At 45.0% G+C, this 16,352-nt stretch overlaps 1 protein-coding gene across 1 annotated transcript; it reads right to left on the bottom strand.

Moving 5' to 3' along the window:
- Window positions 1-1,095: 1,095 nt before the first annotated feature.
- On the bottom strand, window positions 1,096-12,177 carry MRPS21 (mitochondrial ribosomal protein S21). Its single transcript, XM_054010756.1, has 2 exons — window positions 12,011-12,177; window positions 1,096-1,544 (listed from the first exon to the last, which is right to left on the bottom strand). The coding sequence occupies exons 1-2, from the start codon at window positions 12,091-12,093 to the stop codon at window positions 1,364-1,366; spliced, it is 264 nt and encodes an 87-aa protein (XP_053866731.1). The 5' UTR covers window positions 12,094-12,177; the 3' UTR covers window positions 1,096-1,363.
- Between the last annotated feature and the right edge of the window lie 4,175 nt (window positions 12,178-16,352).

Genomic DNA, 16,352 nt, shown 5'->3' with positions numbered 1-16,352 from the left:
CTCATTTCTAGCTGCCAAATTACATGAAAAGATATCTAAAAATACACTAAATACTTTCCCCACTGAAAGATTTTGAGGACCTGTGAGATGGGATCTTGGAAACAAACCTTTTGTTTTGTTTTTTGCGCTGAGTGCTAAATTTTATTTTTCCATTGGGGGCAGCCAATATTATGTTGTCCAACTAGTCTGTATTTTTTATACAAATCACTTTTGTGGACTCTAGCACACAACACACAATAAAGGGTGTTACAAGATACTACATATGTGAGATTGTCAGAAAAAGTATAATTGTGTGAAAAAACAGGATTGACCAGGTCCAGGGAAGCATTTACAGAAGCAGGGAAAGGAGGGTGTGAAAATGATATCTGCAAGCTTAACTTCTGCATTTCCCAACATGATTGCTTAAGAGGAACCTTAAAAAAACTGGAGAAAATTAAATGGAAACTCCAGCAAAAAAAAAACAAAAAACTACGTTGTTGACACAGCAAACACAGCTGTACTCTCCCAGGACTCCGAGGACTTGTTTTTATTTTTTACTCTTATTTTGTCAGTGTGGAGAGGCCTGGAAGTGGGTGGAGATACGTTTACACTCATTTTAAGGCCCCTTTACACTACCGGAGCTGAATACTGGAACCACTGTATAAATGAGGATAAGGTTCTGAACCTTCACCGTTTTAAAAATAATCTGCAAATGATGTGTAGGAATTCCATAATCTACATCCTTTGCTGCCAATCAACAGAGAGTAAAATGAAGGGAAGGAAAATGAAAATACTTGCAGCAGCATCTTTAGTCTGGAATAAATCAGACCTAACTCAGGTTTTTCACAAGCACTGCCATCTAGGAGATTATAATTAGAGCCCGGCACGGAGACAAAATTTGGATCCACATCCACCCGCGCTCTGCAAAAATGGTCCACGGATATCTGCATTCACAGCTGCGGATTTCTGCCGATATCCACGGATTTGCAGGGCTCTAATTAAAATGAGCAGTAAGCACTATTTAAAGGAATTGTTCATAAAAGGGAAAGCTAATTCTAAACTCTGAATGAATATAGTTTGCTTATGTTTGTGTCACCCAAGAACAGCAGGACAACATGCTAAAATGGTCACTTTATTAACAGATAGAAAGACACAACACGGCAATTGCTCAGAAACAGATTTTATGGTATGATGTCCTTCATTCCTGCCCTGGTGGAGAAGGGAGATCAGTCTCCCTGGCCCAGTCAGTCATTAGCCTCTCGGCTCAGACTAGCAATGAGGTGATCAGATCTGACAGTGGTGTGTTCTGAGGGTTTTTTGTTTGTGTTTGTTTGTTTTAAAGAAGTCACTGGGCTGTTTCCCCAGCTATTGTAATTCTTTGGATCTAACAGCCTAGCCAGGGGTCCTGTCGATTCTTCCTCATTAGAAATGCAATCTTCCTGGCCATCTCTGTGTTATAAATCCGCCGGCACGTCTCGTAGGTTTCCCGCTGCCGCTTGCGGCATGGTTTCTCATAGTACCGGCGCTGTTTGGCATCCTCAATGATCCCATCCATTGTGAGAATTCTGAGGAAATTAATCAAGTGTCAGATTTTGCATTTCTTGAGGGCCTTACAGTTGAGCATAATAATGAGCTTTACAAGCATACATTCTTTAAGTCTAAATCACAGTGAAGTCAATTGTCCACACAGTAAATCAGGGGAAGTCCTATCTCTCAGCCCCTGCTCTCACCATCAATACACACTCCCTCCCAGTCAATGGCACCAACAGATGACTTCAGCACAACTGGCATAATTTATTAAGCAGCAAAAATAATGAACCCTCCCAGCTGCCTCTCATTACAAAAGATATCCCATTTTGCAGATTCAAATTTGTCCGCAAACCGGATGTTTTCTAAACTGTTTATTTCTATAAATATTAACATCAAAAATGCCAAATCAGAAAAAAAAAGGTGATTTCAGCTAGAGAAATGGGCCCCATGCCATTTTCAAATCTCCTGTATTAATCAATATTTCCTGGGCCTCATTTTGGGGTCTGTCATACATTGAGAACTGTACGAAGGAAAATAAAATCCCTTTAAAACTTTGTTATTAAACTATCTGGTAGCTGTGAAAAAAATCATGGATTAGTGGGACTGTGGCAGCTACCTCCATTGTTAGATTTTACAGTCTCTCTCCTCTTTAGGCCGCAGGCTCATACATGTGCTAGTCAGCAGAGGGCAGTGGTGCAGAGAGATTAGAGAAGGCCACATATAGTCTGACCCAGACACTGCTGCAGGCAATAGAAAGACTCCCACTGACTTCAAGGGGCTTTGGATCAGGCCTCCCCAGTGCATCACCACAGAGATGAGGAATCTTTTATCCACAACGTGACACATTTTGTAAGAGAACAGACTCAGCTACATAAAGGCCTCCTCAATAAGGCTGGCTTACATACAATTCACTGACTGCAACCAGTCTGTTTCAGCTGCATTCCTGTGCTAAGTGATTCACGGAAACGGTCTCAACAGCATTACTGCTGCCAAGCCATCCGTTCTAAGCAAGCAGGATTGTGTCCTTCCCCATTCTGTAGCTGAGCAGGTGAGCCTTGCCCTACTGGAGTCTTCCTTGCCACGTCAACTCTCGTTCTTCTTCTCTCACAGTAGGACTGCTACCAGAGTTCAGCTAGTGGCTCTCAATCATTCCCCATGTATTTTAACAGAATAAGGGTTAAGAACGTGTAGCTAAAAGGTTCCCGACTGTGTAGCCTATAGGATTAACCTGCTTGCTTGCATATATATATATATATATATATATAATCTTTTCTTATAGTTTAAGTATTTCATTTATTGTAATAGGTTTATAGATTTATATTCAAGTAAGTTGGGCTGTACTGCAAGGGACCTACAGACCATATCCTATACGCTGAGCTAAGGCAAAGTTAGCATATCTATGTCTGGGACCTTTCACCCAGACAGCAAGTCAACAACCACACATATCTGAGATCTTTCACCTAGATAGATAAATAATGGAAGAATGGCATAGGGGGTTTCCAAGTCTGCCACCCACAGACTTAACAGGTGCACCACAAGGAAAGAACCAAAATAACCGAAGAACAAAAATAACGTGTGTGTGTGTATGATCTAATGTCATTAATATGTATGTACATGTCCTCAATACGTACAAACATACTAGCCTATGGAGTAAGTGTACCCTAACGTTTTTTGCGGGTGAGGAATGAAGTTTGGGCATAGGAGCAGGGCCCGCTCTGGCTTTTTGGCCGCCCCAAGCAAAAAAAAAAAAAACACGGGGCGGTCAGAACAGCAAAGCAAAAAAAAAACCTGCGGCCAGGCTCCGCTCCAGTCGGCAGGGAGGGAAGGAAGAGGACTGCCCTGCAGGACGCTCTGGTTCTCCGTGCCACCGCCCCCTACAGGGCGGCCGGAGCGGAACAACAACAACAACAACAACAACAACAACAACAACAAAAAGCGGCCGTGCCGCCCTAGGATTGGGCAGAACGCCGCCTCGAACAATCTGCCGCCCCAAGCACCAGCTTGCTCAGCTGGTGCCTGGAGCTGGCCCTACATAGGAGGAAGGATTTCAGGCACTTGTGCCCTATAAAAGAGGTGATCCACCTTGCTAGAGGGCTCTATCTACGAGGACTACTACTATCAGGAGGCCGCACTTGTTTTTAATCAAACTTTCGAAGTTCCAAGGGGACTAGGCTAAGCTTGATTTCCCTAAGCTTTTGTTCTTAGTTTTGTTTAGCATATGCAATCTTGGAACTGTTTGCAATGGTCTTTGAGAACACATGGAGGAGGGGTGAAGTCCCAGAAGACTAGTGAAGGGGAAACATAGTGTCTTTAAAAAGGGGAACAAAGAGGACCTGGGGAATTATAGACCAGTCAGCCAGACTTCAATACCTGGAAAGATATTGGAACAAATTATTAAACAACCAATCTGTGAGCACCTGAAGGATAGCAGAGTTTATAAGGAATAGCCAGCATGAATTTGCCAAGAACAAATTATGCCAATCCTACTTAATTTCCTTCTGTGTCTGGGTTACTGGCCTAGTAGCTAGGGGAGAAGCAGTAGATGTGCTATATCTTGATTTTAGTAAGGCTTTTGATAGTCCCACATCACATTCTCATAAGCAAACTAAGGACATGAGGTAGATGAAATTACTATAAGGTGGGTGCACAATAGGTTGAAAGACCGTACTCAAAGAATAGTTAATGGTTCGCTGTCAAACTGGGAAGGCATATCCAGCGCGGTACCACGAGGGTCAATCCTGGGGCAGGTATTAGTCAATATTTTCATTAATAACTTGATAATGAAGTGCAGCGTATGCTCGTAAAATCTGCAGATGACACCAAGCTGGGAGGGGTTGCAGGCACTTTGCAGGACAGGATTAGAATTCAAAACGACCTGGACAATTTGGAGAATTGGTCTGAATTCAACAAGATGAAATTAAATAAGGACAAGTGCAAAGTACTTCACTTAGGAAGGAACAATCAAATGCACAGCTACAAAATGGGGAATAATTGGCTGGGTGGTAGTGCTGAAAAAGATCTAGAGGGTATAGTGGATCACATACTGAATGAGAGTCAACAATGTGATGAAGTTGCAAAAAAGGTTAATATCATTAACAGGAGTGTCGCAGGTAAGACATGGGAGGTACTTGTCCTGTTCTACTCAGCACTGGTGAGGCCTCAGTTGGAGTCCAGTGTCCAGTTCTGGGTGCCACACTTTAGGAAAGATGTGGCAAATTGGAGAGAATCCAAAGGAGAGCAACAAAAATGAAAAAAGGTTTAGAAAGACTGATCTGTGAGGAAAGGTTAAAAAAAGGGTACACGTTTAGTCTTGAGAAAAAGACGACTGAGGAGGACCTGTTGATAATCTTCAAATATGTTAAGACCTGTTATAAAGAGGACAGTAATCAGTTGTTCTCCATGCCCACAGAGTGCACTTGCAGAACTACAGCGGGCTTTCTGATATGCCATGTCAGACTACAGGCACATTTAACAGCTTCACATGAAGAGCAGGGTGATTTAGTGGTTGCCGAAAGGCCTTGATGCAAAGGCTGAGTTAGTGACTTCATTGGATAACCTTTAACAAGACCCTTGGCTCTCAGCCAGTCCAGCTGCTAAACTGTGTAAATACGGATGCTGCATAAGAATTCAATTCACATAAAATTGCCTGAGATCCATTTTGCCTGTGGCTTAGGACACTAACAATAACTGTAGCGTAGGAGCGTACAGGGCCGGCTCCAGCTTTTTTGGCGCCCCAAGCGGCGAAGCAAAAAAAAAGATAAAGCCGATCGGCAGCACTTCGGCGGCAGCTCAATCGCACCACTTCATTCTTCTGCGGCAATTCGACGGTGAGTCCTTCGCTCCCTCTCTTCCTCTTCAGCAGCACTTTGGCGGCAGCTCAAAGAGGAAGAGAGGGACTGAGGGACCTGTCACTGAATTGCCGCTGACGACCTGGACATGCCGTCCCTTTCCATTGGCCACCCAAAGCACCTGCTTCCTTCGCTGGTGTCTGGAGCCGGCCCTGGGAGTGTATCTCCTCCTTCAGGCACTAGAGGAATTTATCTGTCACAGCTGTCAGCCAACGACAGGCTTAGATCTTGTCACATCGGACTCTGCAGCCTTTCCAAAGTAAGATCAGGAATAGTTGCTTCCTTTGCTTTCTCCTGCACACATTGGACATCGAGAGGAATTTTACAGAGAAGGGAAACAGAAGCAGAGAGATAAGGGGAAGGGACTTGCCCCAGGTCACAGAGTGAATCTGGCAAAGCCAAGATCATAACCCAGACCTTCTAGCTCCCACACATGGGCAAAACCATCCTTCCTCCTCTGTCAGAGCAGTCACAGAATAACAGAAGTAAGAGAAGGACCTATTAAGCCACCCAGTCCATCTCTACGCTGAGGCCCAACCACTTGTGGTTTCAAGTATCAGGAGGTAGCCGTGTTAGTCTGTATCTACAAAAACAACAAGGAGTCTGGTGGCACCTTAAAGACTAACAGATTTATTTGGGCATAAGCTTTCGTGGGTAAAAACCTCACTTCTTCAGATGCATAGAGTGAAAGTTACAGATGCAGGCATTATATACTGACACATGGAGAGCAGGGAGTATATAATGCCTGCATCTGTAACTTTCACTCTATGCATCTGAAGAAGTGGGGTTTTTACCCACGAAAGCTTATGCCCAAATAAATCTGTTAGTCTTTAAGGTGCCACCAGACTCCTTGTTGCACTTGTGGTTTGTGATGTTCAGTTTTACAATGTACTGAGTAAGGAGGCTTCTACCACTTCTCGAAGGAGAGGAATCCATAGCCTAATATATCACACTACTGGAAAGTTTTCCTTGACATTCAGCCAGGATTTTCCCTTTCTTAATTTCAAACCATTACCTCTAGTTATTCCACCCTACTTAACTCCTCTCCTTCGTGGGTAGTTACATATTTCAACTTACACCTTATTCCCCCCTTTTAGCCAAATTACACTTAAGATCACTTACACTACAAACACAAAACTTTTTCTCTTGCTTGTGTGGACAGAAAAAGACATGTATAGGAACCATGTTTTAGCCTAAGTATCTTAAAGGGTTTAAACATGGTTTCCCAACATCTATATGACAACTTGTTCTCATCTACGCAGGCAAGAATAAATCCTGTTCTAACACTGTTCGCCGACAGCCATGCTTAGACATGGCTATTTTTAAAGCACAGACAGGGCCTTAATCTTTCCTGTGAAATTGATCCCTCCACCTGCCTGATCATTTTTTGTTGCTCTTTATTCTTCAGGATTGAAGAAAATCAGAATGCACAATAGGGGGATTTCACCACTCCGTGGAGAAAACTGCTGTTTAGCTGTCCTTTCATATAAAGTACTTGATGTGTCTACTTGTGAATCTCTTATCAGCAAAGAGCACGTCAAGGGCTAATTCAGACAGAGCTTATACAGATTTAGCAACCTGCTGTAGTGATGCTTAACCTGTCCAGTAATACAGCCTTGATCAAACCTGTTACAGATTTTAAAGGGACACTGTCAATTACAGTCATTTAGGCCAGCAATTTAGGCATGTAAAGAAAAGGTTTTACAACCCTGATTATTAACAAGAGAGTTTTAATTACATTATTAAAAAAAAAAAAAAAATGAAAATTGTTTTTTGTTGAGATTTAAAAATTTCCTTTCGGCATTGGGAACTCAAACACTGCAACAGCTCTGACAGGACATGTGAATCAGAAAATGAAACTGACCAGAAAAACATGAAATTGATTGGTTAGTTTTCATCACCCAAACAAAATGAAGGGCCAAATAAAAAAAAAAACATCAATAAAAAAAATAATGGCAGATAAGTTAGATTTTAAAACAACATTACTCTTGAGGTAACAAAAACAACAAGGAGTCCGGTGGCACCTTAAAGACGAACAGATTTATTTGGGCATAAGCTTTCATGGGTAACTTTCACTCCATGCATCTGAAGAAGTGAGGTTTTTTTATTCACGAAATCTTATGCCCAAATAAATCCGTTCGTCTTTAAGGTGCCACCGGACTCCTTGTTGTTTTTGTGGACACAGACTAACACACCTACCCCCTGACTCTTGAGGTAACAGTGTAAAGTACTGTTGGCATCACAAATAAAGGAATCTGCTTTTTAAAAAAATATTTTTTTTAATTTGACAGTTTCCCTTTAACAAAGTTCAGATTTGAATAGAAGCCTTTTTAGAGAATAAGCATTCACATGGCAATGCACGCAGCCTGTATGTCAGCAGATAACATGTGTAAGATAAATAGTCTTCAATGGACTGAAAAACCCACCCACAAGTGTCCAGCATCCAATAAGATACAGCTCAGTTCTCTCTAGTTCCCCTCCTTGTCACAAAAGGGCGGCCAATCGGAAGGCAGCAAGTTTTTCTGCATCAAGCACTTGTTATGTAACATCGTGGGCTTAGTTAGTCCCACGGGCAAGGGCTGAGAGATACACATGTTCAGCTCACCAGCTGCACAGGCATTTTAAAAACGTGTTGCCCTTTGTACGGTTCTGAACAAACACTTACGGTGTAATTGCAGTCCGATCTATATATAAACCGACAACTATGAGCCGCAAATCTGCTGGGCACCGAAACGAGAGAAGAAATACCAAGACACACGTTGTGTATACTGCTGTTAAAAAGGGATACAGTCAAGGATCTGAGGGCCAGAAGCTGTCTTGCAAATACGTTTTTTTTAAATGAGCTAATCAGTGCTGAATGGTTCCCTTGGTCAGCCAGCTCCAACCCAGTTACGACCTGGCATGCCCCATGCTGCAATAGCACACCATTAAAAGAAGCCCAGTGCAGCATGGATCCAGAGTACAGGGCATTGCTTTGCAAAACTTGTTACATAAAGGGGTCCTTTGGATACAGAAGTACCGGACTTTGCAGAGCCATACCATATTCTTAAACACCACTTCCTGGACTCTAGTGTCATCCAGCTCCGCACGTCAGTGAAGTTCTCAGTTTCACATCACCTGGGAGTGGTAGCTAGATAGAAAATCAGAACTATGGGGGAGACTTAAATAAAAGGCTTTAATATTTAGGAACATAATCCTCTAATTAATAGCCTTTTACTACATTTTTACAGCACCTTTCAATCCACAGGATATAAAAGCACATCGCAAACTACATGTGTATAGCATCGCTGAAAGGCAGCCAGCTCTGGGGTGAAGGGGGCTGACCAACGGATACATAGCATACTGCAGAACAGGGCACTGCAAGGGAGAATAAAGGTTATACTCTGCCTTTGAAATGAAAGCAGCTGTCTTTTCTAAACTTCCTTAGGACGATGCAGAGCTGATCTCATAACCACCCCCTGGTAAGTGAAGTATTTGCCTTACACAGCAGAAAAGAGGTTTTATGCTAAACAAAACCCCAGGCCCGAAGTCCAATCTTTTCCAAAGACAGTCTCATTATCAGATGGGAAGGGAACAGCACAAACAGAGGACCCTAACACCACGCAAACACACACATAATGTGCAAGAAATCACAACTTTAGTCATAACTCCTGGCCTCAAAACACTAGCCCAGGAGATCAAAGTACTTAACAGACGCTGAAGCCTGTTGCCAGTGTCTGAATCAATGTCACAATGAAATTGAGAGCTAACAAAGAAAACATATTGCCCTCCTGGATTTTTAGCACTGAGGCCAGCAGAGGTCAGTATGATCACAAGACTGAAGAAGATTAAGTCTAACATTGGCACACAGCACAAAACATTGTCTACCAGTTACCACAGCTTAGTAGATATCTGAATGAAGATACAAACACGCATGCTAGTAAAGCAAGTAAAATCCCAAAGCAAGGCAATATTAAAGTATATGTGCTGGGCTTATGGGACATTAGTGATTTGTCTACACTATACAGCTTGGCCATGTCGCTAAAAGTCGGGCAGTGTAAACGCTGTTTGTCAGCACTTTTGCGGACAAAATACTTCCACTCCCTACGAGCAGGGGATGCGTTGTGGACAGGAGCGCACTCTTGCCGACAACGAGCCGTTTACACTGCCACTTGCCGCGACAAAAGTTTTGTCTTTCGGGACGGGGGGGCTTTTTTAAGCACCTGTGAATCACAAAAGTTGTGTCGTTCAATTGGCAGTGTAGACAAAGCCTTAGACAAGCTTCGTTATATTTGTGGCTCACTCACTCAGCCGTAGTAGAAGATACAATGCCCATGCTAGCAAGAGCCCTGGTCCCATTATTCTAGTGCAGTCTATATATTCATATGCCTGCAATGAGGGACCCTCAAATACACAAACATGGACTCAGGGGAATCCACAGAGGTAGAGTGGTGTAGTGGTTAGTGCAGATCACTGGGCGTCAAATCTTCATACTATTCTCAGCTCCACCACTGACTCTCTGACACATTTCGAGCAAGTCACTTCACACACCCCACATTCTGTTTCCCCATCTGTAAAATGGGGATAAACCACCTATCTCATGGGGCAAGGAAAAGAACTGTAGGGCTTAGTTAATGTTAGTTCCTCAGATGCAAGGTGCTAGAGAAAGATAAAGTATTGTTATTATACAGCGTGTTACATTTGCAGACATTGGTTACTCTACAGAAGGGAAGTATAGTATTTACATTTTGCAGATGGAGAAACACAGATCTTGACTCACAAGCAGTGAGAGAGTTCTTGTCAAAGCCAGAAAGCGATCACAGAACCCTGGCTCCTATGTTCAGACTCATTATTTACTGAGCTCTGACAATATACTTGGCAATGCACAAACACAGGAAAATTCCCTAGCAGCTTGCACTGTAAATCACATACACCAGGCAATGCCTCTTCTTTGATGTATGGAGATCTACATACCCTCACTGTAGAGCACTGCCCAAGGAACTCACATTAACCTGGAAGAATCAAATGATGGCCGGAGAACAATAAGGGAAAGGCAATGAAAAAGACATTAAATTCTAAACATGGTCCAGCCATGAGGCTTGACAATTTCTCTTGAAATGAACAGGCCTGGCATAAATTAATATTTCCTTCCCCAAGACAGGAGTTCCCCACTCAACTAAGCCCTCATCCAGATCTGATGAGCATTATCCTTATCGCCTTCCAGTGTTCCAAACAAAGGCATCCTACCACATGTATGCTAGACCTCATGGTCAGACAAATGTCCCTCATTTTCCAGGCGGGAAGCTGAGGTGCAGAGAGAAGTGATTTTACCAAGGCCAGTCAGGACAGGTTTATCCAGATGATATATCAGCAGCACATTGGAAAAATGAAGCCATGTTTCTAGTCCACAAAATCATCCTTCTTGCATACAATATGGAAAAGGCTTAGTGGGCCATCTAGTACAATGTTTCTCAACCTTTTTGATACCTGGGACTGGCTTATTCCCTTCCTAAACTGTGTCAGGGAGATCTCAGGGACTGGTCGTTGAAAAACACTGATCTGGTACACCCCAATGCCAATGCAGGATTACTTCCTCCAGTCCAGTTTTTAGCGGATTGTCCCTTCTCATTGAAACGAATGAGCTTCACTCAAATCTATAGAATGTCACAGTCCAAAATCTTGATATTAGCAAATACTTCCTAGTATTCAGCCCATGTTTTCCTTTTCCTTAAATTGTCACCCCAATTTTCTAGTTATAATCCTTTTGTGCTGCTCTAAACTAGTCCTTCCACTCATTGGCATCTACACCTTTTAAATACATGCACATGTTTTTTGTGTCCGTCCCCCCTCAAATGATCAATGTGAAATATTCATCCTTTGGCAGGCTTACTGGCTTTAATCGATGCTAAATGTTACCTTTTCCCCTTGAAATGTAAAGTAATACAGATTTAAATGTGGTGATTTTAATTAACACAGTGTTGGGACACTCATTTTCATGTGACAAAATGAAAATGTTGAGAGACTGTTATTGCCTTCTGCATTCAACATACATGACGAACCCAGGTTTGCTGAACTCCATTTCACTGATGCTCAGTTATTATTAATTAGGATTAATGAGTTCTTCCCTTTGCTTGAGACCAGGGCCTTTTGCCATGCCCAGGACCAGCCAGCTTATTTCAGACTAGATAGAACAGCTTAACTGGATCATAGCCCTGTAAAGCCACTTGGGAGTCTCTTCACTGCAGTTTAAAGTCAGGGAACAGAAAATGAACACTTACCAGAACTTGTTAAAGCCCCCCCTCTGATTTTTCTGTGTTCTCAAGTGTCACCACCCACTTTGGTCACAATCATTCAATTGACAGAAGTAAGAATAGAATCCAGATTCCTGACCCCCTCGGCCACTGCTCTAACCACTAGACCACATACGATTAAAACTATTACTACCTGTTAGAAATCTCCCTTCCCCTAGCAGGGGTTGAGAATGTGATTTGCTCAAGTGTTTCTTTGTTCTAACAGTATGCAAAGAAATACAAATCACAATTTATCTGAATGGAAGTAACCAACCAGAGACAAACCTAACAGTATTTGCCACAAACAAATACAGAGGACTCACTTTGCTCATCAGTAAAATGCAGCCACTTCTGGAGTGGACTCTGACAGCTGTTAACATTTACCTGTTTAGTGTCCTGTAGGCAGCATCCACATTCCCATTCTGGACCATCACCGTTCTGGCAATAAATTTCAGGTGATGTGACATTTTGGGGGTAGCTGTTCCTGAAGAAGCTTAAATCACAGAGCTAGAGAGCTCTGTGCCGTGTTTTTGGCTGCCACACAGATAACCTGCTCTTCGGGGAGGCCACTGAAGTGAAGTCTGAGATCTGGGGGGGAAAGAAGCCCCAAAACTTAAGCATAAGTAACAGATTTCTAAACAGACATTTCTTGTGCCTTTTCCAATTGATGTGTATGGTGCAAAGCAATTGATTTGTTTCTATCCTAAGGTCCTTTTCTTTAGAAAATTTTAACCAAATCTCTTCTGACCCTATGAACAGCAAACTGTCGCACACCAGCAGAATTCTTGAAAATGCTACTAGATGTGCCCAGATTTCCTCTGGTCAGGCCTTGCTTATCCCGTGCTGCACTGATCACATTTTTCATTACTATCCCTTTGAAGACATGCTTTAAAAAAATAGTAATTGTAAAGTACATAGGGGATTTGGGCTAATTGGAGCTTTTTGCTCTCCAATGGCAAGAAAACATTTGCCAAAATCCCACATGTATTAAGTATTGTTATAATAATAATTAATAATAATTAATGGAGATATCCCATCTCCTAGAACTGGAAGGGACCTTGAAAGGTCATCGAGTCCAGCCCCCTGCTTTCACTTGCAGGACCAAGTACTTATTTTGCCCCCCTTCCCCAAGTGGCCCCCTCAAGGCTTGAACTCACAACCCTGGGTTTAGCAGGCCAATGCTCAAACCACTGAGCTATCCCTCCCCACCTTGGGTTGGCCTGCTAAACCCAGGGTTGTGAGTTCAATCCTTGAGGGGGCCACTTGGGGATCTGGGGCAAAATCAGTACTTGGTCCTGCTAGTGAAGGCAGGGGGCTGGACTCTATGACCTTTCAAGGTCCCTTCCAGTTCTAGGCAATAGGATATCTCCATTAATTTAAATGTATTTGTTAATTAATTACACAAGGTGCATCTCAGCAACATCCTCTCATTGAGGGATCCCTCTACCCGCTCTTCTTCGGCTGGGGGGGTGCCATGTCCCCACCCCTCCTCTGCCGCCCCTCCCCAGGCTGGGGGGGGGAACCCATGGGGGGGGAAATCCCTCACCCCTCCCCAGGCTGGGGGGCCGTCCCCCTATTCCCTCCAGGGCTTGGGCCCCCTTCGCCCCACCCGTTCGCTGGGGCCGGCCGATCCCAGCCCGGCCACGACCCCGACCGCCTCGGCGCCGGGCCCAGCTTCCACGCGAGCCCGGGGATCCCGAGCGGCCTCCGGCCGCAGCACCCGAACCGCGCCCCGGTCGCCGCCCCCACGGGGGACCCAGGCCCTGCGCGATACTCACCCGCCCGAGGGCCCCGCGGGCAGGCCAGACACCGGAACCGGAACCGGAACCGGAACGTAGCGCCGCCCCCTCCCCCACATCCCGCCTGGAAACCATGGCAACCAGGCCCGCCTACTGGGGAGGTAGGAGGTGTTGGGGTGCAGGGCGGGGGGATGTTGGGGCGCAGGGGAGGAGGATGTTGGGGCGCAGGCCAGGGGGAGGTGTTGGGGCGCAGGGCGGTGTTGGGGTGCAGGGCAGGGGGAGGTGTTGGGGTGCAGGGCGGGGGGAGGTGTTGGAGTTCAAGGCAGGAGGATGTTGGGGTGCAGGGCAGGGGGATATTGGGGCGCAGGGCGGGGGGAGGTGTTGGAGTTCAAGGCAGGAGGATGTTGGGGTGCAGGGCAGGGGGAGGTGTTGGGGTGCTGGGCAGGGGGATGTTGGGGCACAGGGGCAGGGGGATATTGGGGCGCAGGGCGGGGGGAGGTGTTGGGGCGCAGGCCAGGGGGAGGTGTTGGGGTGCAGGGCGGGGGGAGGTGTTGGAGTTCAAGGCAGGAGGATGTTGGGGTGCAGGGCAGGGGGAGGTGTTGGGGTGCTGGGCAGGGGGATGTTGGGGCACAGGGGCAGGGGGATATTGGGGCGCAGGGGAGGGGGATGTTGGGGCAGAGGGTGGTGGTGGTGGTGTTGGGGCACAGGGCAGGGTTAGGCAGTTCCCATATTTTCAGGGCATGTACCCCTGGGGCTATGCAGAGGTCTCCTGGGGAGTACATCAACTCATCTAGATATTTACCTAGTTTTACAACAGGCCACATAAAAAGCACTACTGAAGTCAGTACAAACTAAAAGTTCATACAGATAAAATGAGAAGTTAAGCAATTTTTCAGTAACAGTGCGGCTGTAACACTTTTGTATTTTTATATCTGAATTTGTAAGCAAGTAGTTTTTAAGGATGATGAAACTTGGGGTACGCAAGACAAATCAGACTCCCGAAAGGGGTACAGTAGTCTGGAAAGGTTGAGAACCACTAGCTTAAGGCACAATGTTCCGCCATCCCTGTCTATCCTGCTGTTTTACAGAATGGCTACTTTATTGTGTTTCTAAAACTTAATTTTTTTTATGAGGCTAGACTGGTCTATTGTTCAGCAGGGCCGGCTTTAGGCCGATTCCCTTGATTCCCCAGAATCGGGCCCCACACCTAAGGCGCCTTTTAAATTTTTTTACTCACCCGGCGGCGGTCCGCTCTGGGTCTTTGGCGGGGGGTCCTTCGGTGCCACAGAAGACCCGGAGCGGACCCCCCGCCGCCAAAATGCCGCCGAAGACCCGGAGCGGACCCCCTGCCGCTGAAGTCCCGGACCGTCGCCGGGTATTCGAATCGGGCCCCGCAGTTCATAAAGCCAGCCCTGTTGTTCAGTTCCCCAACCTGGAAGACCAATGTACTACTTTTCATCTGGTCAATACCCTATGACTTGTCTGACTTGGGTGGCCCTACAAGGAGTTAAAACTCCCACTGGCATAGCTCTCAGGGTCACTGGAACACACAACCCTTTCCACTATATCAAGGAGCAGTCCCTAGGGAAGGATAAATTAGAGTTCAAGAAAATGAAAGTATGCAAAATATGGAACAAAGCTTATTTATAAGGGACAAGCCCTTTCCTACCAGATGTTTAATTTGTGGTACAAAATCAAACAGTACAGTACTCTAATGTATGATCCTTTGCTGATCTAGAAGTGTGTTTATTGATAAGGGATGCAGGACATTAGGCACTGAATGCATGCTTTGGAACACAGGAGAGGTGATCACCCTATTAGGAAGTGTTTGTGGTTAGGACAGGGGACTGGAACCAGGATTTCTGAGTTCTGTAACAGTTCATGGCAACTGCACCTGTATTCCCCCTCCGTGATCCAGCAAAGGCACCCGCTCCAGGCTCCTCAGCTGTCATCTCTCTTGGGTAAAGACCCACATCTCTCTCTCTTCTGACCAGGGTTTTCCAGGCTGCACAGTTCCTTTCCTATGCTGTGAGTTCCCCAGCAAGTCAGGCTGCCTAAGCAGGCCTGACTGTGCTTTCGGGGGCTATAAACAGCGCAGTTGCCCACAGGTCTAAGCTGTTACCGCACAGCCCGTTTTAAGCAAGCACATTTATTCTTTAAGGTGAAGGCATTACAGGGAAAACATATTAAAACAATAAAGTAACCTACACATGCTAAGAAGCTTACCAGAGATCACCCCCTACTCCAGTAAGGCTGCGGCCAGTGATCAGTTCTTCAAACCCCAGCAAGGAGTTTGTCTGTGGTTACAAGTTCGTAACAGCTGTTAGCACAGAACAAGCATGCCCACAAATGGTTCGTTCTTTTTTTTCCAGTTAGGGCCTTTGAGCTTGTCCTTATGTAATAGCTGATCATTGGGCAAAGGTCCCCATCTCCTGGCAAAGCTTCAAAAGGCTGAGTTCTTGCATAGCCAGAGAAGGTACATGTGCATAAACTACCCCCTAAATATTTCCTGGGAAACCCTCTTACCTTTGGTTGCCCCAAAAGTTTATCCTTGTCTGGAATATCGTTTCAAAGCTTCCTTTAAAACTCATAACATTGCTCAGGGTTTAGAGTGGTCACATCTCCCCCCTAGAGAAGTTACAATCCACAATAGCAGTTTTCAGGTATCTAAAAGGGTGTCATAAGGAGGAGGGAGAAAACTTGTTCACCTTAGCCTCTAAGGATAGAACAAGAAGCAATGGGCTTAAACTGCAGCAAGGGAGGTCTAGGTTGGACATTAGGAAAAAGTTCCTAACTGTCAGGGTGGTTAAACACTGGAATAAATTGCCTAGGGAGGTTGTGGAATCTCCATCTCTGGAGATATTTAAGAGTAGGCTAGATAAATGTCTATCAGGGATGGTCTAGACAATATTTGGTCCTGCCATACGGGCAGGGGACTGGACTCGATGACCTCTCGAGGTCCCTTCCAGTCCTAGAATCTATGAATC

This window comes from Malaclemys terrapin, chromosome 21, assembly GCF_027887155.1.
Source record: "Malaclemys terrapin pileata isolate rMalTer1 chromosome 21, rMalTer1.hap1, whole genome shotgun sequence".
In the NCBI taxonomy this organism is placed as follows: domain Eukaryota; kingdom Metazoa; phylum Chordata; order Testudines; family Emydidae; genus Malaclemys; species Malaclemys terrapin.
The sequence above is the reverse complement of the archived record's forward strand: the minus strand, read 5'-3'. Positions and strand labels throughout refer to the sequence as shown.

Excerpts from the sequence above, each read along its gene's own strand:
- MRPS21 (XM_054010756.1), bottom strand. The coding sequence starts at position 12,093 with ATGTCACATCACCTGAAATTTATTGCCAGAACGGTGATGGTCCAGAAT. Across the intron at positions 1,545-12,010 it reads GCCTACAGGACACTAAACAG|AATTCTCACAATGGATGGGA; the intron begins GTAAATGTTAAC and ends TAATTTCCTCAG.